Genomic DNA, 23092 nt, shown 5'->3' with positions numbered 1-23092 from the left:
GTAAAGCACCTCCTCGGTATTAAACATATCTTTTTTCTCACTTTCCCCCCAGAATCCACTTCAGTTTGGGGACTCAGACTGTGATACGTCTGAAGCAGAGTGCTCCGATGCCACCATCAGAAACAACAAAGCTCCTTCCTCGTGGTGAGACCCGCCCCCAGGGATCGGCTTCTTTTTCATGCCTGGAGGCCATCCGGTCCCACTCTGCCCCGCAGCAGATACAGCAATAAGAGGACGACATTGTAAACAAAGCTCCTTATAGCAAAGCCCCATGCAATCTCTCCCAGAACATCCCTTAGCTTCATTGAAAAAAAAGAACGTTCTCTCTCATCTCGAGCACAGCATCCAGGCAACCCATGGCAGGGATCCCCCTTTTGAATGATGATATACAGTAGAACATTCATAATTTATTTTTGTCTGAGTTTTGAAGGAAAATCTGTAAATTCTCTGAATCTGAACAGACATAAAACTTGAAAACTGAGCATGGGCTACGTGTATGATGATGATGATGATGATGATGATGATGATGATGATGATGAAATACCCAACCAACAAGGACCTCCCCCTCTTACTAAAGATCTACCTGCTTTATTATGAGCCCTGGTACCCTGCCTCCCCAACTTCCGTCTTGTCCAGGGAGCTTATAAAAACACCAGCATGAACAACCTACCTAGCAGCCGGACTCCTAGAAAACACGTGTCTCATCCGTCAGCAGGGTTCCCGTCCTAACTGTCCAAGCATGCCTGTGCAGTGCGCAAAAATGCACACCGCTGCCAGAGGACTGCATGAAGTGCACAAGCTATCAGTGCAATGAAGACTGACAGCTAAGGAGAGGATAAAAAAAACCAAAAACTCTTCCTCTTGAAACAGCTCACCCTCTCCGAGACACGTCATTGTCATCATCAATCAGACGTTTAGGGAGTTATCAGTGTGTGTGTATGAAAACAAAGCCCTTTCATTCTCCATTAGACATTATAGTTTCAAGTCTCATCTCAGGATTGTTCGAGGACTGTGAGAAACTGGACTGGACCAAAAATTGTGTGTAGGAATCCTCTTTGAGCGGCACATACTACAGACCATATGGGAATATTAAAAAGGGTCCTACAGATAGCCTTGATGTTCAACTTTTTATTGCTGTACCAGACGTAAAATGTAATGTAGAAAAGTAGAGCGTTTCATTTGCTATCCAGGTGCAGTATCCCATTTTTGAAATCCATAGGTGCAGCAGTTCTAATTTACCATTTTTCTAGCAGGGTAAAAAGTTGCTTTCTGTGCTGTCATGGTTGAAACAGCAATAATGTAGTGTTGGCGCTCAGGTGAGACAGAAGGTGCTTGCTCAGGAACCGGGGCGTCTAGCAGGCTAGACATAAAAAAAACTGGCTAGAGGAGAGAAGTGTAAAATGGATGCTATATTTTTAAATTGTCCCCTTTTTATGAACTCACTTTTAATGCTCAGGGTTTGTGTTGTTGAGAGCAGGAGCAATATATCACCAGCCACTAGATGGCGGCATTTACAACTGCTTACTTCTTCTTGTGTTTTGTAAATGTCCTTAAAGTTTCCCTCCACCATCCAAAATGTAGAATCCCGGCAATATCACTATTTTTGCCTCTGAAAAGGATACTGCATCTGTGAGAGCTTTTTTAAACTACTTATTTTTATCCCTTTTAGAGTGTTTGTCATCCATCTTAAGGATTCTGCATTTCAGAAATAGCCAGCCAGGGTTGAATTTAACTTTAATGATGTCAAGATGTCAGCTCAAGTGTACGCTGAAGGCCGAGATAAAGTTAGGAATAAAAGCCAGAGACGAGGCCCCGGAGCAATAAAGCTGCTCTTGGTTTTCAACAACCTCATCTCAGTGTTAGTTACTCCTGTTGTATATAAACATCTGTAAATGTAATGTAATGTTTTTTTGTCCTCTCTGTCCTCTTCTGTCACTGCAAACCAGCGCGACTGGTTGAAAACGAGCAGGAAATTCTGTTATCCGTGTTGTATCAGTATTGACAGGAATTTGTGAGTCACGAGAAGCGAGTAGCACAAGGTGAATCTGTGCTGATGGATCAATTACCTTTTTGTTGCTTAAATGCTTTGGAAAGTCTTCGCCCCGCTTGCAAAAGCAGCTGCTGCCTTTCCTGGAGCCTCCTTCACCCTTCTTCACTCTGTTTACGTTTGTGTGAAATAACCTGGTGTATTATAATGACTAGGTAATCCGATCAATATCCTGTGAAGTATGATTGTTGTTCAGATTTAATTTAATTTTGATTCTTGTTTTTTTTTTCTTTCTTTGTAGCTGGCCTACATGATTATTGAATTAATTTATTTTGAATGACTGGTAAGGTGTTCTTTAATTTCAGGCAGCTTTAGAAATGTCATGACCTAGGATTTCTCCTGAAAAAAAGTATTATTTAAAGGAAGCACAATTTATTGGTATGGGAAGATGACAGTATTTGTATGGGAGAACAAAAAGCGTTGTCATATCATTGCCATGATTTTCTTCTTTGTGACCCTGCAGGGGACCGTCGATCAATGACATTAAATAGTAATAATTAAGCAGACTTTACATCAATAATTCACAACATTGGACATTCCTAAAGTTTTTAATCTCAACATAGACACTAAGGAATCACTTCTACTACAACCAAAAGCAGTCAGTGGACTGTCACAGCAGGGTAATGTCTGAAGGCATGTGTGATGCCGTTTCTGTGCTTCTGCAAAGATCCCTACTTGTCCTTTTTATTCAAAACACCAGTTACTAACATCTGAATTTCTGTGAAATTGTCTCTAACTGAAGACATCATCTTTGCCTCATCCCATGTATCAAACATCTGTTTCTTTGTTAATCTTATTTCTGACTCCCTTTCCTGTTGAATGGCATTACGATCAACCAATCCTGTCCGTTTCCTGTATTATCCAGTGTACGGTGCAATGGGTATCTGGGAGAAATAAAATCTGAGCAAACAACTGCATGGAATAAATGCTGATGTACTGTACCCAACACACTGTGGTCTGTCTCTTCTTTGACTTGATAGATACAAGTTTATTTTCATCTAATTAAATGTATAAATAATTCCTATTAATTAATAGAAGTTAATACAATCAGTAAGGTCCGAGATCAATTCCATTCATGCTTCATCTGGAGTCAAGGAAGCTACAAATGATGAGGACTGATCTGAAGTTAGAGATATTAAAATACTAGTTAGTATGGCAGAGACGTGCACTTGTAAATTGTATTTACTGTTAGCATAATAGTGTACGTCTGCAACTGCACTATTAGAATGAGGGCTAGTTAAAGTAGCAAAAGCACGGGTGTAACTAATGACACTAACGATGTTTCATTAAGCCATGACAGTTAGTTAGCATGCTAAAAAAGACGCTAAATGGAATAATCCTCCACCCTTTGCTGTTACAAGACAGGAGTGCAACACTTTTAGATATGACATATTTGTTTTTCTACAAGTTAAAGATGTCTTTTGATTTGTGAAACATGCCGAACAAATATAATAATATGCTGATCAAGCTTTCCCCCACCTGACTGAAGAGTGAAATGCTTCAAAGTCCTGCAAACAACCCCCCAGTAAGCTTCCTAATTAGTGCTCTATTGAAGGCAGGTGTGCTATAAAGATCTCCCAATTAGGATGTTAACACACATGGACTGACAAACCTCTGTGCTTTACACTACAAATACAATTACAATAAACATAGTTTTTAAAGAAAATTAACAGTTTTTTAATAATATTTTTATTTAAAAAATGATTCATAACACTGAACTTATTCATAACAGATGATGGTTAGAGTCGTAATGGTTATATGTCCTAATTAACAGATACAACACAGGCAAACCACCATTATTTTACATTTTTTTATTAAAAACATATAACCATTTATTCAGATTCACACACACTGCCCACACAGGCTTTAATTAGATATGTGCAGAAATCCTTAATCTTCATCAAGATGATGATCTCACTAGACAGAAATAGCCGTCTGTTACAGCTGCCAGGTAAAATTCAGACGAGAAGATTGTAACAACAACAAAAAGAACACACACAAGTAGTCAGCGTTATTTGGTAAATATAAACACAATGAAAAGCAAGTGGCTCATAGAGGTATAAGAATAAACTAAAGGTACATTTCTAAATTGTATCAAAATGAATGTAGGTTGTCAAATAAAACCAGGACAGTGAAACCCTAAATAAAGGATTCACTCCGGTTTGTAAAGAACAATTTGAGGTAATATAGTTTGTTTTTGTAGAAGTGAATCATAGTGAAGTCAGTCAGTTATTTTTGGTTTGAAACAGCAACATGTCAAAACTTGTTTTTGGATTGGCTAATTAATTCTGTCTTGCTATTTCTATCTTAAATGCATCTGTGTGTAAAGACGAAGAAGTGTTATAAAAGTGCATGAAATTATTTTCTGAACCCAGCTGACAGAATTCATCACATTCAACACAGTAATAAAGTCCACGTTCTGATGGCTTTTCTCCTTTTATCCTGCTGAAGACAAAAATATTCAGATGATGAAAAATAAAAAGGCAAATGCTGACCTTCTCTGTTACAAAATCAAAAAAAGGTTACCTGTTTTGTAAAGAACGCAAGTCTTCTTGCATTCAACTTCTGTTTCAAAACGATTGTCATTTCCACCGCAGCCTCCATACCAAAACTGTGCGCAGGCATTGGCCTGCTTGTCATAGTACCAGTGGATGGTGTAGTTTCTGCAGGTGCCTTGTTCTAAGCTGAGGGTACAGCGAGGGTCTTGAGCAGGGGCCTCTGGAGAAGAAATGGTGAGAAAAAGCACAGGTGTTATACATATCTTTAATAATAGCTTTGTTCTATCCAAGTTTCCAAGTAAGCCATGACGTGAGCAAGCATGCACAATACCAGGACCCTCAGTAATCATGAATTTTATGATTAACATCTGTATTTTTCCGTCAAAATGTCCTCTCTGAAAAAGTTATGTTGAGCAGGCTGCAGTACTCACCTTCAGGCAGGTCTGGACTCACCGCAGGCTGCAACTGGTTAGAGTTTATAACTAAAGTTGAGTCCAGTGTTGACTCAGATGTTGCAGAGGACGACAAAGATGAAGAGGATGATATGACGGCTTCATTAAAGTTGGAGCTTTGTCTTACAGGCAATATAGATGTTGTTTTATTAACTACGGCTACGGTTGCTACTATATTAGCGCCCCGCGTTTGGGCTCTGAAGTCTAAATCTTCCCCCTCATCATCTTCCAGCTCCTGGAGTTAGAGGACAACATTAAAACCTGTCAGTGTTGTGAACGCTGCACCATCATTGAAGAAAATGTCAACAAGTATACTATAATTTTAAAAATCCAGTGTGAGTTTTCATACCTGGAATGGGAGGGGATCAGCACTGATGGGCAGTGTGAAGGTGTCTCCACGGCCTCGGTTGCTGGTGCGCGACAAACTTTCAATCTCCTCTTGGTTATTACCTTTTCCAGTGTCCCCGTATCCATTATTATATACAAAATAACCATCATTGCCATTATATCCATTGTTGTTCTCTACATGTCCATTAGTACCATGGCCATTGTTTCCATTTGTACCATGCCCATGGCCATTTTTGTCGTTCCAGTGTCCATTTGTTACATGATTGTAAATGAGGGCGCCATTTTCATCTTCACAGAACTGGCTGACGAGTTTAGACTCCAGCGCTAGAAAAAAGAAAATCAGTTTAATCATAAAGCACTTTACTGCCTCTCAGCTGAAAACAATTAAAGCTATATATTTTAATGAACACACAGCTAAAGGCATGATATTTATAACATCTGACTGTGGCTATCACCTGGAAGAGTATTGAAGTCATCAATCAGGTACATGTGTTCGCTGTCGGGGTCGGAGGCAATGAGGTTCAGTTCTTGCAGGAACTCCGCCTGCGTGGGATCAGAAGAGTTGACAATCCCCAGGGCGTACATCTCGATGTTTGCAGCGTGAGCTTCCCTCACAGCCATGTCAAGTTTGACATACTCTCGATTGTCAGTTTGACCATCGGTTATGACGATGGCTACTTTCCTGACTCCCGGGCGAGCGCTGTAGAACGCCTCCTGAGTCGCCTTCCTGATGGCGGTGCCAGTGTAGGTGCCCTCACCCATGTAAGAGATTTTTCTGATGGCCTGCTTAACTTCCTGTTTGCTCATGTATTGAACCAAGTTGAACTCCAAATTAACATCCAGACTGTAGAGGACCAGTCCGATCCTGGTGGCGTTGCGCCCGACTGTGGTCCGGTCGACCAACCTGGTGACAAAGTCCTTAATGATTTCAAAGTTCTCTGGGCCGACACTCTCCGAGCTGTCGATGACGAACACCAACTCCATTGGCCTTTCCTTGCACTTGATACCACATCCTGAAAACAATGAAAATCTGTTACTGCTGTCCTATACTCGTATTTAGCTAATAATAGTTGATTAAATCTGAAGTAATATACATCTTTATTGTAACATTTCATCAAATACCTATGGTCATTTAGAAGGGGTTTGCTTGCAATGATGAATCACCAGACTGCAGCTCTTTAGCGTCTAAGACTGTATTTCATGTCATTATTTAGATTTTATGAAGAACAACTTTACTATTTTGGTTTACTTTCACTGCTCTAATGTTTTTAGTGACAGCAAGTAGCTGTTTTCAGTGAAAAAGCTCTCGAACAACAATGAATATGGTCGCTTCAAGCAGCAGGAAGACAGTTTGCAGCTACATGATTTCCCTTTAAATACCAGTGAATAGAAATAACAATACACTAGACTTGTAGCCTTACCGCAGATTTCTTTGATCAGCTTGACAATGTCTTCTCTCTGAAAAAATGAAAACATATTATATGAGTATAAAATCCCTATTGTTCAGTGAATTATTAACGTTTGTTGATGAACTTACTGTGAGTCCTTGGTCTCCTTTTGCTCCTGACTTTCCCTGGGTTTGGGAACAATTTAAACATTAAATAAATATTTTTTGGCACAGTACATAGGGTAGTTAAGAATTACCCTTGTTGGCTTAACTATCTATTTGAGGAAGCAAAAAATAGGATGCATTTTCTTACTGGTTCACCAGGGATTCCTTCATCTCCCAATTCTCCTTTTATACCCTTCGTGCCCCTCTCACCCTGTGATCCACGATCACCCTGCAACATTAGAGAGCAATCTGTCAGTCAGGGGCCTGTTAATCAGATATCAATAAAATGTTAGAATTTTTTAAGTGTCACCTTGGCTCCAGGAAACCCATCTCCTTGAGGCCCTCTTGGCCCAGTCATACCCTGTGATCCTGCATCACCCTGAAATCAGATTTAGATTTATTGATACAATCGGGAGCTTTCCAAACTTGTGTATATAGATCGTAAATTATTAATATGTTTTGTGCTGCAACTAGTTTATCAGATCTATTGTGAACACAATAATGAAGTACATCCTACTGCTTCATCCTTTCTTGTTGTAGAAGTCAATAAATCCTGAATATGAGGAACCTTGTAAGTACTAGAAAGACTGAACTTAAGTAAAAGAGTGTTAACATTTACCTTTGGGCCTTGAATACCTTCTCCCTGAGGACCAACTGGACCAGCAGGCCCTGCCCTCCCAACATTACCCTTAAAACAAAACAAAAAAACATCAACTTGCATATAGCGTACAATCACAGGATAGCTTTAAACTCATATATTGTCAACAGTTATATACTTATGGTTATTAACTATGACTCAGATCGAAACTTGATCAATCTGTTTGTTAGAAAATGTTCTTACAGGCGGTCCCTTTAAGCCCTCTCCAGTTGGGCCGGGCAAACCTGGCAATCCTCGAAAGCCAACATCACCCTGAAACAGATATGACATCATGAAATATGCTCTATGGGCCTCCCAATGCACACACAAACAAACCAATTAATGCGTCACATACCTTGGGACCAGGAATTCCTACCCCTTCTGGGCCTGGCTCGCCTGGTAAGCCTGGCAGGCCTGGAGGACCCTGAAATAAATACAGTTATTAATTGAGATCAAGCCAACTTAATTCTTGCATTTTAGTAAGTGTAAATGTTGATAATACAAACCAGAGGGCCGGGGACTCCTTCGCCTTTTGGACCAGATGGACCTGATGGACCCAGATGACCACGATCACCCTAATTAAACACAATATAGCGATTAAAACCATCAAGGTTAGTTGTCTTTAAGCTCGGTTTTCACAATCTTTCCCATGATGTTCAGTTAATGTTAATTTCCTAATAAAACAACAACAAAACAGTATTATTATTGAAACAATATGGTTAGCAAATGTCCTAAAAAAAGACAGTTTTTACCTTTGGACCAGGTAATCCATGGCCTGTTTCTCCAAGAGGACCTGGAGGACCAGCAGTTCCTACATCACCCTGGAGACAAAACATAGTGATGAGTGGGTGAAACAACTTTTTGCTGCATTACATCACATCAGACTCCATCTGGCAGCTCTTCTGGCTTGTACCTCAGTGCCAAGACCTGTGTTAAGAGACAGTTTGATGATCCGTTTTTATTTATTTACCTTTGGACCTGATATGGACCGTCCTGGCTGTCCCGGCATGCCCTGCTGGCCTGGAACACCACGTTCACCCTAGAAGATAAAAGTTGTCAAAAACAAACACATCTTTATATCAATAAATGTGTGGCTGCCAACATCCTGCAGAGGACTTGTTTTTGTGGTGAAGTGTGCCATAAATCAATCTACGGCCATGTTTTCATATAATAAATGGAGGCCGCTTATTTTATCAAGGAAGCTCTCACATCCTAATACAATACTTGTTCAATTATTCTTACCTTTGGTCCAGACGGTCCTGATTGCCCAGGAGGTCCATGTAACCCTCGGATGCCCCTCAGGCCCTGGTCACCCTGGGACAGATCATAGCACATATAATCTGATTAGGGTAACGGTTGTTGTCGTTTACATGCTGAACAACACAAGGATTTATAATGTAAAGCATACCTTCTCTCCTTGAATGCCAATTCCTTGTGCTCCCTCAGAACCTCTTAAACCAGGTAAACCACCCTCCCCCTATGAGAGGAAAGATACATGAAACAGAAGTAATCATTTTACAACCATCAGCTGAGACCAAAAACTGGAAATAGTCAAGTTTGTTTTTTTATTTCAAACCGATGGACCAAGGAAAGCATGTAGTAGTGTGAGTTCATAATAAAGTTCACCGACCCACCTTTATTCAGTTCCAATCTGAATACCTACATTTGGATATTGGCAAATACCCATTTAATTCTGATTCCAGTCCTGTTTTTGCCTTCAATTTACTTAGATAAAATGTATTCTAAAGCAATTTATTTGAACTGTAGGCTTAGTATGCTTCACACACAAATAGGTGTAGGAGTGCAAATTGTAATGGCTACTCCTTTAATGTTTTAACTTAAACAAATCAAGTGTCAACTATTAATTAAGAAATGGGAAATTGACAACTCCTTCAAAAGTAAATAGATCTTTAGAGAAATACATAAATGGGTAGTTGACAAATAGGCTGTAAAAAAAGTTTTTTTTGTAAAACACCATTTATGAAGATAAAACATAAATATGTTTGTAGTGTGACAACTGATCTTTCAGAAAATACAAGTGGTCACAATCTTAGTCTATTAATTTACATTTTTTTTACATTTATACTGCACTGCACTGTTAATAAGTCCTTTGGTGTGACGTTTAAAAAATGGAAAAAAAAAAAAATGAAATAATATACAAATGGCTAATAACAGTTTGTTCTACATTGTTGCACCCTTGATTTCCATAAAGAGTTTTTATTTAATGTGAAATTACTATTAAGAATATTTTTACCCACTTACAGTTGAGCTCGTTGGACTTCTTCCTAGAAATGCAGGGATAACATTCTTGTCAATTGTACAAAATGTTTCAAAATTATACTACATTTTCAGAAGTGATACTTGTCTCTCCCCTAATGCAATATTCAATGTTTTTCAAAGACATTTTTAAGTTAAAACACAGTTTTGATTCTTTTAGAAATGTCACACTATAGGACATCCAAGTCACACTAAAGGACAGAGATGAAAGTAAACGCAAGACTGAGTCAGAAAACTGATTTATAAAGGTTTTATTGTTATGCCTGAGTGATGCTGACAGAGTTGCATAGCTCTGGGTTCCATGTGTGGTGTATGCAACTGCAGTGTGAATAGTGACCTGCTGTCGATTCCCCCCAAAATGAAAGGCCTGGATTTCGGAATTTAGTTTGCACCCATAGTTCTCCGAAAAGTCTATGTGTAGGATGATTTCATTTTCAGCTACTTTCTGTTTCCTTTCTCTAAAATTTTCTGCCTGGTGTAACCAGTTGAACTGGTGGCTTGCAATTGACTCAAGCTCATGCTGGAACTCTTCGATCAGTTGTTGAACAGAGCCACTCTTGGTCTTCTTCACCCAGTTCTTGTACACTTTTTCGCTAATGGTCACCTCTTCTTTAGTCCAATGTTCCCATCTTGCAGCATCAAGAGGGTTGTGGTTGGCAAGCTGAATCTCATTAAAACAACATTGAGTGCATGTTCTGTACATGCATTCCTTGTTTTCAGCACTACAAGTGATGCTTTTAAGGAGCAATGACAGGCTTTGGGTTGGAATGATGCCCCTATGTGCCATACGGTTGATGAGGAGCCGCATGTTCTCGTGTTGGTAACAAGCACAAGTGTTACGGTCAGTGGCTTTAGCTTCTGTGACATAAAACGGCCTATATCGGACAAACTGCCTGTATGACATTGAATGTTTCCTTCCAGAATCTTTGCAGTAGTCACTGTAGAGGTCTTGAAGAGATTTTGTGAGAATTCTTCGCTGCATCTTGGTCACACGGCCAACAGTGTCTTTCTTTCCAGGTTGTAGTCTACTGTTTTCATCTCTTGACAGGAAGGATACAACTTCTTGTCTCTTCTCTGTCGCACTTTTTTTCTGTTTAGGCTTATACACTCTCTCACGGAATGGTGTTTGTGCTTTCTTTTCAGTTAGACGATGCAGTTTTTTCCCGAATTTCATTGATTTCAGTTGTTCACTCTTGATGCGTTTTTTCAGTAATTCATTCTCCTTCTGCAGTCTTGTCAGTTTTACTTTCATTCTTTTGGTCTGACTTATCCATTTTGTTGGTGTGGCCTGTAGTGTTGAATTCATATGTTCCTCTACATTTGGGGGCACTACTGGTTGAAGAGGTAAAGGAGCAGGCTCTTCTGGAGGTTCTGCTGGTATCAAATCCATTGGCTCCACCAGTATGTTTTCTGGAGACGTTGGGGTTATGTCCAGAATAGCATTCAGTGCTTTTTCCCTGGCTCTGCATCTTTTCTTTGATTCTTTCCATGTTTTTCGCAATTGTCCTTGCTTCCTTTTTGGTATTGTATTGATGTTAAAGGCACATAGTTTGCCTTCAGTCTTCTTTTCTTGATACCTGTTTAAAAAGAAAATAGATTAAGATCAATGTAACAGATTGGCTGATACTCAAGCTATGCTAAAAGTATGCAAATGATGTGTTATACTGCATTGAAAGGGAACATTTCAGGTTGATTTACTTTCTCCGTCGCTCTGCAAGGATCGCCTCCCTGCTGTGTGGATCACTGTTTATTCGCTCTCTGTACTTCCTTGTTCTTTCTTTCCCGCTCATCTCACCCTCAAATCTTACTGTTCTAAAAAAGAGTGAAATTGCATCAATAATATCTAATTAAAACTTTACTTTAATGTCATTTCATCACATTAGACACTGTCTCTAAAATCAGCAGCATAGACTTCATTTAAATCATTACTGAATTTAAAATGGCCAAATATGGTCAATATAGAAAGAAATCATTCAAATAATCTATAGTTGGTTGTTTTAAAAGCTTCTTTTAAGAGACTTTGTCCTTTTGTGTGACATCTTTGTCCTTTGGTGTGACTGTCCAAAGCGTCACACCAGTGGACATTTACTGTCACACCGAAGGACATTTAGTCTTCTGTGTCAGTTGATAGACCTGCCATTGCTAGCTTAATTCTGATTAGCATATGGATAAACACATTTGCATAATTCTCAATGATTATGTTGTTTAGAACACAGATTTTTATCAAAAAATATCATTTAAGGTAGTCACACCAAAAGACAACACAACTCAACACTTTCACTGGTGTGAAAACATATGTAAATGTTTGAACACGTATGATAGAAAAACTTACCATGTGCACTTGTCATGGGCTTCTTTGGAGTCTTCAGTCAAATAACTTTAGAGGGGGTCCATCAATAAGAGATAGTTGTCCATGAAATTGCCCGTCTCAAAATAAGGGTATGGTGTCGCACCATAGGACATTGTTTTCAGTGACAAAGTTTAATAAATCCCTACACTCTTAGAAATATATGTATAGAAAAAAGCATTGGTACTTACTAATATAGACACTTACACAATTATGCCAGGGGTGTTTAGAAGAATTCCTGAGTTTTGTTTATTTATTTATAAAAGTTAATATCTATTGAACCTAGGTTGGGACAGTCACACCATAGGACAATTTTAACATTTAGCTCAAAGTAATAAAAAATATGAAAAACTGTCTGGATTTATGACAGTACATTTTTACAAAACAGAGACATTTTTAAACTTTTACAGCATTTAAAATGTTAAAAGTATGAATTAAATTCATTTTTATCTCATGAGACAGCGAAATTGCCTTGTCACGTCAACAACCCAAATATCTACACTATACAAAAACCCCATCAAAGATACTTAATCACTAAATTAAATCGTAATACAGAGTTTGTTTTTCCACAGTCGGCATAATATACTCTACCTTCTGCCCTGGAGCTCCGTCCTCTCCTGGAAGACCAGGCAGGCCTCCCAAACCCGCTGCTCCAGGATCCCCCTGTAATAGAACAACAGTTTTATTTGATTTTAAGCGTTTGGTACATTGGCACTTCCTTTATGCTAACATAGACAATAATTAACGTGAGTTATTTACCTTTGAACCTGGCTCCCCAATGCCTCTCTCTCCTGTGGATCCCTGCTCTCCTGGTAAACCTTGGTCTCCCTAGAAATAGAAAAAGCATGAAGAAAACTGCCTTTCAAAAACCTCACCCACTTTTTGCGAGCAGGTGTTTCAACAAACCTTAGGTCCAGGTAAACCTTCTCCTGGATATCCTCTGCCTCCTGGTGGACCCCTTGGACCCTCGACTCCCTGGGTAATTATAAAAGTTAAAGAGATTTTGGTGCAGAGAGTCCTACTATGCTATGTCCGTTTGCTTGGGAAAATATATTGAAGACAGTTTGCCAACCTTCTCTCCCTGTATGCCCGCTCCTGTCTGTCCAGTTGGCCCTGGAAAGCCTAGAGGTCCGAAATCACCCTGGAAATACAACATCAAAGTATCAGTTCTCAGTGACTCCTTTCACTACAACATTTATTCAGATGTCACGCATGCAATATTAAGCAAAAACTGAATTTAACTTTTGGAATTCTTTCTCACAAATGGGACTCTTATTGTGTGTTCTTCATGGTATGTTCTCATTTCTCCAAGAATACTGACCACAACATACCTGTTTTGTGTCTTAGCAGGTTATCTGAAATTGTGGTCGTGTGTGTATAGTTTCGGCTAGAAAACATTAACTTTTTGTCCTATTCAGAACATAGGGTGGTGTTGCACTTCATCCTCTTGTGGCCGAAATAAGAATTACACCCAGTCCTTCTATAGTTGTGAAAACATATTACAAAGTTAGAAATATTATCCTGACAAAACCAATTATCACCTGTTCTTTAGTCATAAACACAGCAGACTATTTAGATCTATTTTTCTTCTTATTTAGCCTCTCAGGGCTTCTTCAGGAGGCTTTTGGCTTCTTACAATTTTTCACCAGGTCTGTCAAACTTGAGGTGCTTTACACAAGATAAATCTTTGCATATAGTTTATCCATTTTGGGAAATACTGAGCGTTCAGACACATAGTTAATGGTCTAGTATAGCAGTACTAAGTACAATCATAAAGCGCCAAATTGCTAATATTCCAAGCAGCAAAAGTAAATGTTCTACTTATAATTGAATTTGTGGAATATATGACCTCTTGAGCTGTTTTATTATCAATCCCAAATACATGCACATGGGTCATACTTATACCTGTCAATGTTTTCACGCTGTTCCATTAATCAATTATCAACGTGAAACAGCTAAGAAACACAAGAATCACCCAAGTCTTTGTTGTGTAGACCTCAGTGTTTGCAGCTTATCCTCTCTGTTAGGTGAAACATTTATAACCCACCCGTTCTCCTTTGACTCCTGCACCCTGCTGTCCCCTTGGTCCCCTCGGTCCACCGAGCCCCCGTTCCCCCTGTGAAGGAAATCATGATACCTCTGTCAGTAAATCACAGCCACTTGCCTTTGGATCACAGCCAAGTCTGCATTGTTTTTGGTAAAGAGCATATGGAAGGGAAGCGTGTTGGCTCCTGTTATCCTCCTGGGATTGATACAAACTGATCCCATGCACAAAGAATGGAACCATTCTTTTTCATGGCACTTCTTGACTCCATGAACTTTTTACAGTGGCAGGGAATTATGATATGAAGAAGTTGCTGATAGAAGTGTGAAGAGAGGGTGTGATCTCCTCTGACAAAACCGCTCAGATCCTTTTTACAAGAGCTAGAAGTCTGCAGAGGAGTAAAATCTACAACAGTTAGGAAGTGTGGCACATGTAAAACAGATGTGTTGCTCGAGGACATTACTAGTGTTCACTTTCCAACAGCTTTCTCTAAGAAATAAAAGTGTACCTCCCCATAAAAATGTTCTTCTTGTTGCCAATTGTACCCACCTGTTCTGTCTTGTGAGAGGGCATGCAATTCCTTTTTATGGCCTTGGATATGATTCATTAATCTGACTTCATTGTGGTTAATGTTTCTCTGTTCTGCTGCAATAATAATCTTCTTGCATATTTATATTGTAAGCCATATACCATTGGGCTTGCATGTCTTGTCTAACCCTTGGTTTAACCCAAGCTATCTCTATTTGAATGCCGTATTAGCTTAGTGAGTTGTAAAACGTATGCAGCATGTTGCAGCATGGCAGGAAAAAATACAGATTTTTCAGGCTTATAACATCTGCAACAGGGTGAACGCTACAGTGAACATCTGAGATATGAGTCGGTGAGCTGGAAAAGAGTGAGATCTGGTTTCAGCAGATGCAGACCAAAATAGTCTCCATGACAGATATTGTTTAATGAGAACTCATGTTTGTTAAAGCCTCTATCAACCCACAACAGAACAAGAGAGAGGCACATGGTTGGGACATGCTAACTGCTTTCATGGTTTTTGGAATGAAGTTATGGAAGTCTGGTATTCATCAGTGGTCTTTAAAAAATGACCCAAAATGTAAGATATTCTTTCAGGTTATTTGAACGTTTGGATCACATGATTCAGATAATATAAACATAAACAAACGCAGCAGATGTCGTCAAAAATATCTCAATAATGCAATCACAATGGTTAATAAACCAAAAAAAACATTAAGATTTATGTCATTTTCCAACACTGACATACAGATGACTTCCTTTCTATATTGAAATGAGTTTTAACTCAAAGATAAGTACACCTTAAGCAAAGCCAAAATCAACGTACATACATTATCAATATTTTTCTAAGCATATAGACATTAATTATTAACAACGACCCTCGTCCCTTTCCAGTCTACCTATAGTGTGATCTAGTTTTGACAATGTTACTATTGTTTTGATGAGTTCTCTGATGATAGAGTTGGAAAAATACCTTTGGTCCGGGAAGCCCCTCGCCTTGGGGTCCTCTTTCCCCTTGAATACCTTGTGGTCCTTGAGGTCCCTGTAAACAAAGCCAGAGTGCACAAAGGTCACCCAAACAATGCTCAGGTGATATTACCCGTGTTGGATTTTTCAACAGATCATGACCACTTCTGAAACAAATACGGACATTACAGACACAAAAGCATTCAATACTTTGGGATCATTTCCTCTTTAACTTACAGGAGGGCCGTGTTCGCCCACGCCATGGGGACCGGGAGGACCTGGTCGGCCTTGGAATCCCATATCACCCTGCAGATTTATAAAGTCACATATCATTTAATAAGAGAAACTTAAATAAATTGATATAACAAACAATCACAAACTGCAAAACAATATCCAGACGATAATCCATAACTTAATTTACTTTTGGTCCAGCAAGGCCAATGCCAGTTTCACCCTGAATTCCTGGAGGGCCAAGTGGGCCACGTTCACCCTGTAAGCAAAAACATAATAACACCAGTTACTATATCAATTTAGAAAAATAACACTAGGCCTGAAAATAAGTCCTAAACCATCAGGTTGGTGTTATCCTGTCCTCTGTAAAAATGTCCTTTTATTCTTGTGAAATTAAACGTTATGTTGCACCTCTGACTGACTGACTCATACATGCATACATGCTCCTTTGAAGCTGAAATTAGCGATGTAAATCTTTTGTTTAGTGCTGCTGATATCTGATATCTTCCTGCAGGGCAGGAAAAATAAGAGCTTAAATTGAGCTTAAGAAATGCTTTAAAGTTGGAGACACCCCAAACAACAGTGTCTCAAATTCACAAAGACCTGCTGGAGGCTTAAGCAGAATAATTTACAAACTGAATACAATTTACTGTTTAAATATGTACTTTTCTATGAAATTAATTTGTGAAAAGACATGTCTTACAGTCTTTTTAGGGGACAGAAACAGAAAACAAAGTACACAGAGACCACCAAGAGTCCTTTCTACATGTCTTCACATGGAGCGACACCCAACACTGACTTCCATGTATGTTATTTATTGTACGAGCTCACAATGCTGAAGGCACTTCCTAGTCTGTATTTAGTAACAGGATACAGGTAGATCTTTAGCAGAACCTTTAGTGTTTTTATTTTGCTGATGGCTCATCCTTATGCTGGTGAATAACAGTAATGATGGGGAAGACGTTGGCTCGTTGCCAAGCATTCACACCGGGGTTTATTACCAGACAACAATCCTCTGTGCTGCACAGTAAAAACCGGGGTGGTAAAGCTCCAACCTCTAGTTTAAATTAATCATAAAAGGAAATGTAAAGGTCACAGCAGATGTGCACGATGAGGTAAGCAAACATTTTCTTAAAGGGGCTGACCTGCTTTCCCTGAGAGCCCTCTGGTCCAATGTCTCCATGTGGTCCTGGTAACCCCTGCGCAGAAACATCATAAAGGGTAACCACAGATAAAGGAATATCCCACAACATTTCAATAAGTGTGTTTGGTTAATGTGTATGCAGATATTAAACACATATACAATACACTCTAGTTGCATATTTTACTTCTTCATTATTACTGACCTGCAGACCTCTAAGTCCTCTTGTTCCAACTGGTCCCTCAGGGCCCTGAACCGCATCAGACAGGAAAGAGAAAGCCCATCAGACCAAACACAGTATGTACAGTTATAAGGAATGATCAAAAGTGAAACATAATATTCAGTGTGTATCGACAGTGCGGTTGTACCCTGTCTCCTTTGATTCCTGGAGTGCCACATTCACCCCTCTCGCCCTGTGTAGAAATTACAAGTAGTGAACAGACTTGCATTGTTTCCGACAAGACCAAATGATATCGTCATTCATTTAAATGTCTTCAGTGATTATGATGTCATGTTGAATGCCTGTTTTCTTGTATCTTATCTTAATATAGCTGTGATGCTAGAAATATGACAGACATGATCTGACAGTAAATTATATTGTATCGTATTTTAGATCACATACCTGCTCTCCTTTGTAACCTGGTTTCCCCTGCAAATAAATTGAAGGAGATGTTATGTGTGAACAACTACAGAGATATTCTTACTTTGATCATAAATGGGGAAATTTACCTCAGCACCCTCTTTTCCAGGTAAACCACTTAGTCCTGCTTCACCCTGATGGGACAGAAAGTGCACTCATGTGTATCACTGACTAAGAGTAACACCTGATTGTATCTCTTATTCAATGAATATCCTTGAACAGTGACATATAGCAGGTTTAAACAGATTCAGAAGAGAAACAACAACATGAAACATCCTCTGTTTAACATTAGCACCAATATAAATAGACATTTTCAAATGAATGTGTTTAAGTGCTAGAAGCTCGAACATAAATAGCTTTAAAATCAACAATAAACTGATGTTGAATAGATCAGCTGTTTGTAATTATTCACAATTAAAAAATTATACACAATCTGAGCGACTTTTATCATGATTAGTCAATATAATTTACAATATAGTAGGTATATATATAGAGCATATTTTGAAACAACACATGCTAAAAACATGTTTGAAGGGGAGGCACAGCTACAAATTGCCAGTGTGACAGTAATATATATTTATTTCAATATATCATATTTAGTGCATCTAAAGAGAATAACAGAGGGCCTAAATCTGAACCTTGTGGTACTCTAATGGAGACGGTTGAAGAGAACAAAAAGATATTTTTGCAGGCAGAAACTGCACTTTATAGAGTTTCTCATGAAATCCTAGGAGAATGTTCAAGCAAGTAATTCCTTTATTGTGTCTGCAAAATTATTTTGGCCTTAAACTAAATGTACATTTTAAATTAATTTCATAGTTACAATTTACATATCTGCTACAACTTATTAAATATCTAAATTATAATCATAGATAATAATTAACCAATGCTAAATTCCCATATGAACCACAGTTTACTACTTCCAGAAACTGAAACAATAACTACTCAGGAGGTATTCAATAATGCTCTATTTGTATATGTCCATATTATGAAAAAGCTTTCCAGCTGAGGCACGCACCGTCCAACTGTCCATCAAAAAGCACTTACCTTCTGCCCTCTAAGCCCCGGGGCTCCGTCCTCTCCGGAGCGACCTTTTTTCCCCTGTAGAATGGAACAAAGTTAGGGTTCAGTTGATTTATTTCTTCCACTTTTGCTTACCTCTTGGTGTCCAGATTGACAGCTTGCTCATGTTACATGGCATCTAAATGTCAAGAAAGATTTGTTCTAGCGTACAAAAGAGGATCAATTTAACGGCAAGCTTTAGAGAATATAGCGTAAACGGTACATCCAAGATTTTCTTGTCTTGAGCTCTTTGATATGGCATAGAAGTATGCATTGATAACATGTCAGTACAGTTAAAAACTATGCCCACACATCTTACTAAACTGTCCATGCATATCATACAGAAAAAACTGCTGTCTGTCTTTATCATTAGTAGAAGTACCAGAGGTGTAGGAATACTCTGTTACAAGTAAAAGTTCTGCAATCAAAATGTTACTCAAGTAAAAGTACAAAAGTGTTAGCATCAAAAATATGCTTAAAGTACCAACAGTAAAAGTACTTATCATGTAGATCGAACCATTTCAGAATAACATGTATTATATGTTGCGATTATAAATACTGATACATCAAAGCTGGTAAAAGCGCAGCTATTTGAATTACTTTGTACACTGCAGGGTAGCTTGGGAATTTACTCCAGGTGTAACTAAAGTCTGATTTAAGTGTTGATTATGTTTCACAAAACTAATCCAAATCTGCAAAGTAACTAAAGATATTAAATAAATGTAGTGGAATAAAAAGCAGCAAAATTTGGAATACTCAAGTAAACTACAAGTACCTCAAAACTGTACTTAAGTAAAGTACTTGAGTAACCCTATTTAGTTTCTTAACATTCCTGCATCATCATCAGGTCTCTGACCCACACTTAAAAATAAAGGTTAACATGACATGTTTTGCCTGTCGACAGGCATTGTTTTCTGAAAGACAGGGAGGAACTGAGACATGGGCCGGTCTGAATGCATTTATAAACATTAGGGCTGTCAGACTGTTGGAGCCAAAGGAGGGCAAGAGGTGTCTTGTCCAAAGGGCCAGGGGGTCACTGTTTTGAGCTGCACCTGGACAGCGTGTGCCAATTGCTACGCACCAGAAATCACTAGTTTGTGGCTATAAAACTAATGAGAGCAATTCCAAGAGCCCCTTCGTATGATTGGAAGAATTTGAAGAATCTCTGTGAGGAGAAAGCACCTGGTTAATGGCCATGCAGCTGTCTGTCAGCAACATGATTATCTGCCAGGCCCCTGAAAAGATAGATATTAGTCTAATAGTTTAAAGAGGGGGGTTTGTCTAGAGTGGGCAGGGAATCATCTTCTTTTAGCATCACACGGAAATTATGTGTATTATCTTATGATCTATAGTGCGGTCCCTCTTTCCCTGTGTAACTGACCATGCTAGAAAGATAGAAGTTGTATGAAAGATTTATGGTGGCCAGAGGTCCAGTTTTATGGGGAGTGGACCTACAAATATGGTGCCTCTGGTTTCCAAGGGGGACAACTGATGTTACATGAGAAATGCACAGTAGCTGATGGAGACGGGGCAAAACAAACATATTTATCTGGGAAAAGCAGACCATCTTCTCTGATGTCCTTTTCCTGTTGCCATAGATTTGCATTTTAGAATGTGGGTGAGGCCTACATATCTACTCACTCTTCTGAGGAAATTGCCTTAAAGCTATACTGAGGAAAGAAAACAAGTAATTATCCTGATTGTTCAAAATGGAACAATTACCATTCCTCAAATATCAAGATCATGATAGATTTCTCTGCCCAACATGTCAGGAAACCTTTTTTCTGACTTGTGACACTTCAAAGGAAACTGCTTGTGGAATATTTTTGAAAGGTTTGAGTGTAAATACTCACCGCAGGCCCACTGGGTCCCCTCTCTCCTTTTTCACAAGCACATCTCTGAGCCAGGGGGCACTTCAGAAAAAAAGACATGTTGCCGTCATTTGGGTACTTCTATACAATTTCACCAAATTACACATTATTAAATGTCAGAAAAGTCCACATACTTTATGAGCTTTTTACTTTTAATAATACTTACTGATTCTTCAGCCAAACTAGTCTGCAAAGAAAGCAAAAGTTGATGAATCTCTGACAGACTTTGAATATTGTACTATTATTGCAGTCACTAATCAAGTTGCTACAGTTGTTGCTTGGTGATTATTTAATTAATGTCACACAATACATTTCTAACACTTCATACACACATAAAGAAGTTTGGGAAATCAAAAAGGTAAGGGCAATTAAACCTGACAGTGATAAAGACAGAAAACATTCCTCAATACTAAACCACTTTGAACAATGTTTTTAGTCAGTAACTGTAATACATGTCTAAATGCCAGTCATGTGTGTAACTCTAGGAATCCTAGGGGATATGCTCAAACAGTATTTTTCTAAAGCTGTGTAAAAAGCTTCAAATCCAGAGCTGTCATTTCATCCGTTCATTTGTTTTCCCTGAGCATTGTCATCATTCCATCTCTATACAAATACCTGAACCAGCCTGCCTAACTGTCAACTCTAAACTGATCTTTATGCAAAGCAAATACATCACTTTTCTTCTCAGTGTTGTCTGCTGAAAGACGAGGAATTACACTCACAATCTCAGTGACGATTTTTTGAACAATGTCTTCATCCTGTAAATTATGCAGGTAGTTGGAAGCAGGGGAGCTGGCCAGTAGACGCAGCTCGGCGACATTGGCCGGCTCGTTGGCTGCCCGGGTGATACCCAGAGTGAATATTTTGATGCCCTGGTTCTTGGCATCAGCAACAGCAGAGAAGATGTCCGGGTTCCTTGGATGGGAAATGCCATCTGTAAGCAGCACGGCTATTTTAATGCTGCCAGGGCTGGTTTCTTCTAGGTACATCCTGGTCATGTTGGTAATGGCGTAGGTGGTGTAGGTGCCATGCCCGATGTAGACGATGGGAGCTATAAGGGTCTTGAAGTTCTCTGTGCCCCTCCATTCCCTGAAGGTTTGCTCTTTGATTACATGACTGCTGTACTGCAGCAGAGCCACCCTCAAGCTCAATCCACGGCCTGTCTGCAGCTGGATGCCCTTGAGTCTGTCGACCATGTTCATGGTGAACTGCTTCTCCTGCTCGTGGTTGTCCTTGGCGCTCTCGGAGCTGTCCAACAGGAAGGAGATCTCCAAGGTACAGTCGTCATCCAGGATGGCTGTGCGCACACAAAACAGCAAGCTGAAGGACTCTCTACTGGTGGTACAACATGTTTCTAAAGTGTTGGTATCACTAAGTGATTACATTTTTATTTTACTTTATGCCAATATTATGCATTTTGACATGAAAATACATTAATATACTAGGAACCAGATGTTGAACGTTCTGCAACAATAGGAGTGCTATTAGAATGAAAAAAATATATATTTTCAACCTTACCTTGTCCATCATGTATATTTGCAGACAAAGGTTTTGCCCTGGATTTTTTGTTAGTTTTCCTCTCTCCATGAAAGTCTTGCGCCCAACCATATGTCAATGCTGTGACCAGCAGCACCAATTTAGAGTAGGGAAACATCCTTGTCCCAACTATAAAGAAAAACCAAATCATTATGGATACCTTTTACCACACACAAAATCAGTTTTGCATCAAATCAGAGCAATTCATTTGATGTTTTAATTGTATTTTATTGTGCAGTTATTTAATGTTAATGCTTCAATCATTTGTATTGTCACTTCAACATGAACGATGTGTTTTTTTTCCCTCTTAAATCCCAAAGCTTATACTTCATACTCCACACATCAACATGTCCAAACAGGTATACATGTCACTGTGTCTGATCGAAACATCCACACTTGCACACACACTGACACACAAACAAACATATAAACCACAATTACGCTTTGTAATATAGACTAATTTCCATTCCCAGACTGATATAATTTTCACACATACATCCTCATTATATCTGCTCTGTTTTGTCTGTACGTCTATCCATTAGATCATCTTTAATATTTATCTTCTGAGAATACATAATCTTTTTTGTGTCATAGTATTTCACCAATTAAAAATCTATAATCAGAGCAGAAAAGTTTGTGAATCCATATGTTTTATGAGCAAAGTTTCAAAAACATTTCAAATAAAAGAGACAATTTAAAGTTAACAGTCAAACAGAAAATGTATGAACATTATTAAGTTATTTAGAAATTGTCATTCCGTCAACTCACAGTCAAACCTCCTTTGGAAATGCTCCAAATGATAGTGTCCTTTTTTGAGTGCAGCCCACTTGAAGAAAGTAACAGGAACAGCAGAGACCGGATTGCACAGTGAGCTCCAGTTAGCTCATTGATTGAACAGAAGCAGCAGCAGCAGCGGTG

The 23092-nt window shown here is 38.9% G+C and overlaps 2 protein-coding genes and 1 long non-coding RNA gene across 9 annotated transcripts in view; 1 reads left to right on the top strand and 2 right to left on the bottom strand.

Moving 5' to 3' along the window:
* si:ch211-45c16.2 (mitogen-activated protein kinase kinase kinase 13) overlaps positions 1-2993 on the top strand; it is a 30555-nt gene extending 27562 nt beyond the window's left edge. For all 6 annotated transcript variants that reach the window (XM_063887808.1, XM_063887814.1, XM_063887810.1 and 3 more), the window contains one exon: positions 53-2993. In XM_063887808.1, the coding sequence (XP_063743878.1) occupies positions 53-148 (96 nt within the window). In that variant the 3' untranslated portion in view covers positions 149-2993. The remainder of the gene's footprint in view (positions 1-52) is intronic.
* Positions 2994-3843: 850 nt separating this feature from the next.
* On the bottom strand, positions 3844-23092 carry col28a2a (collagen, type XXVIII, alpha 2a). Its single transcript, XM_063886983.1, has 36 exons — positions 22943-23092; positions 22157-22303; positions 21361-21935; positions 20805-20825; positions 20621-20680; positions 18753-18806; positions 17795-17839; positions 17688-17714; positions 17434-17478; positions 17271-17315; positions 17070-17123; positions 16115-16183; positions 15931-15999; positions 15701-15769; positions 14206-14274; positions 13231-13299; positions 13065-13133; positions 12918-12986; positions 12750-12821; positions 8943-9011; positions 8777-8848; positions 8505-8573; positions 8287-8355; positions 8041-8109; positions 7890-7958; positions 7739-7807; positions 7517-7585; positions 7208-7276; positions 7046-7126; positions 6883-6918; positions 6767-6803; positions 5801-6358; positions 5347-5669; positions 4977-5232; positions 4574-4765; positions 3844-4492 (listed from the first exon to the last, which is right to left on the bottom strand). Exons 2-36 carry the CDS (start codon positions 22290-22292, stop codon positions 4485-4487), a joined length of 3732 nt encoding a protein of 1243 aa, XP_063743053.1. The 5' UTR covers positions 22293-22303; positions 22943-23092; the 3' UTR covers positions 3844-4484.
* LOC134866822 (uncharacterized) lies at positions 9704-12336 on the bottom strand. Of its 2 annotated transcripts, none has more exons than XR_010166075.1 (3): positions 12144-12336; positions 11510-11623; positions 9704-11388 (listed from the first exon to the last, which is right to left on the bottom strand). It is a non-coding gene; the product is annotated as an uncharacterized LOC134866822 (long non-coding RNA). The 2 variants fall into 2 exon arrangements; XR_010166076.1 differs by having other exon boundaries at positions 11510-11618.

Source organism: Eleginops maclovinus, chromosome 7, assembly GCF_036324505.1.
Source record: "Eleginops maclovinus isolate JMC-PN-2008 ecotype Puerto Natales chromosome 7, JC_Emac_rtc_rv5, whole genome shotgun sequence".
NCBI classification, from domain to species: domain Eukaryota; kingdom Metazoa; phylum Chordata; class Actinopteri; order Perciformes; family Eleginopidae; genus Eleginops; species Eleginops maclovinus.
Note: the sequence above shows the minus strand (reverse complement) of the source record. Positions and strands in the feature narration are given on the sequence as shown.

Coding starts and splice junctions, on each gene's coding strand:
- col28a2a (XM_063886983.1), bottom strand. CDS start 22,292: ATGTTTCCCTACTCTAAATTGGTGCTGCTGGTCACAGCATTGACATAT. Junction 8,356..8,504: donor GGTCCATATCAGGTCCAAAG/GTAAATAAATAA, acceptor TTTTGTCTCCAG/GGTGATGTAGGAACTGCTGG. Junction 7,959..8,040: donor AAGGAGTCCCCGGCCCTCTG/GTTTGTATTATC, acceptor TATTTATTTCAG/GGTCCTCCAGGCCTGCCAGG.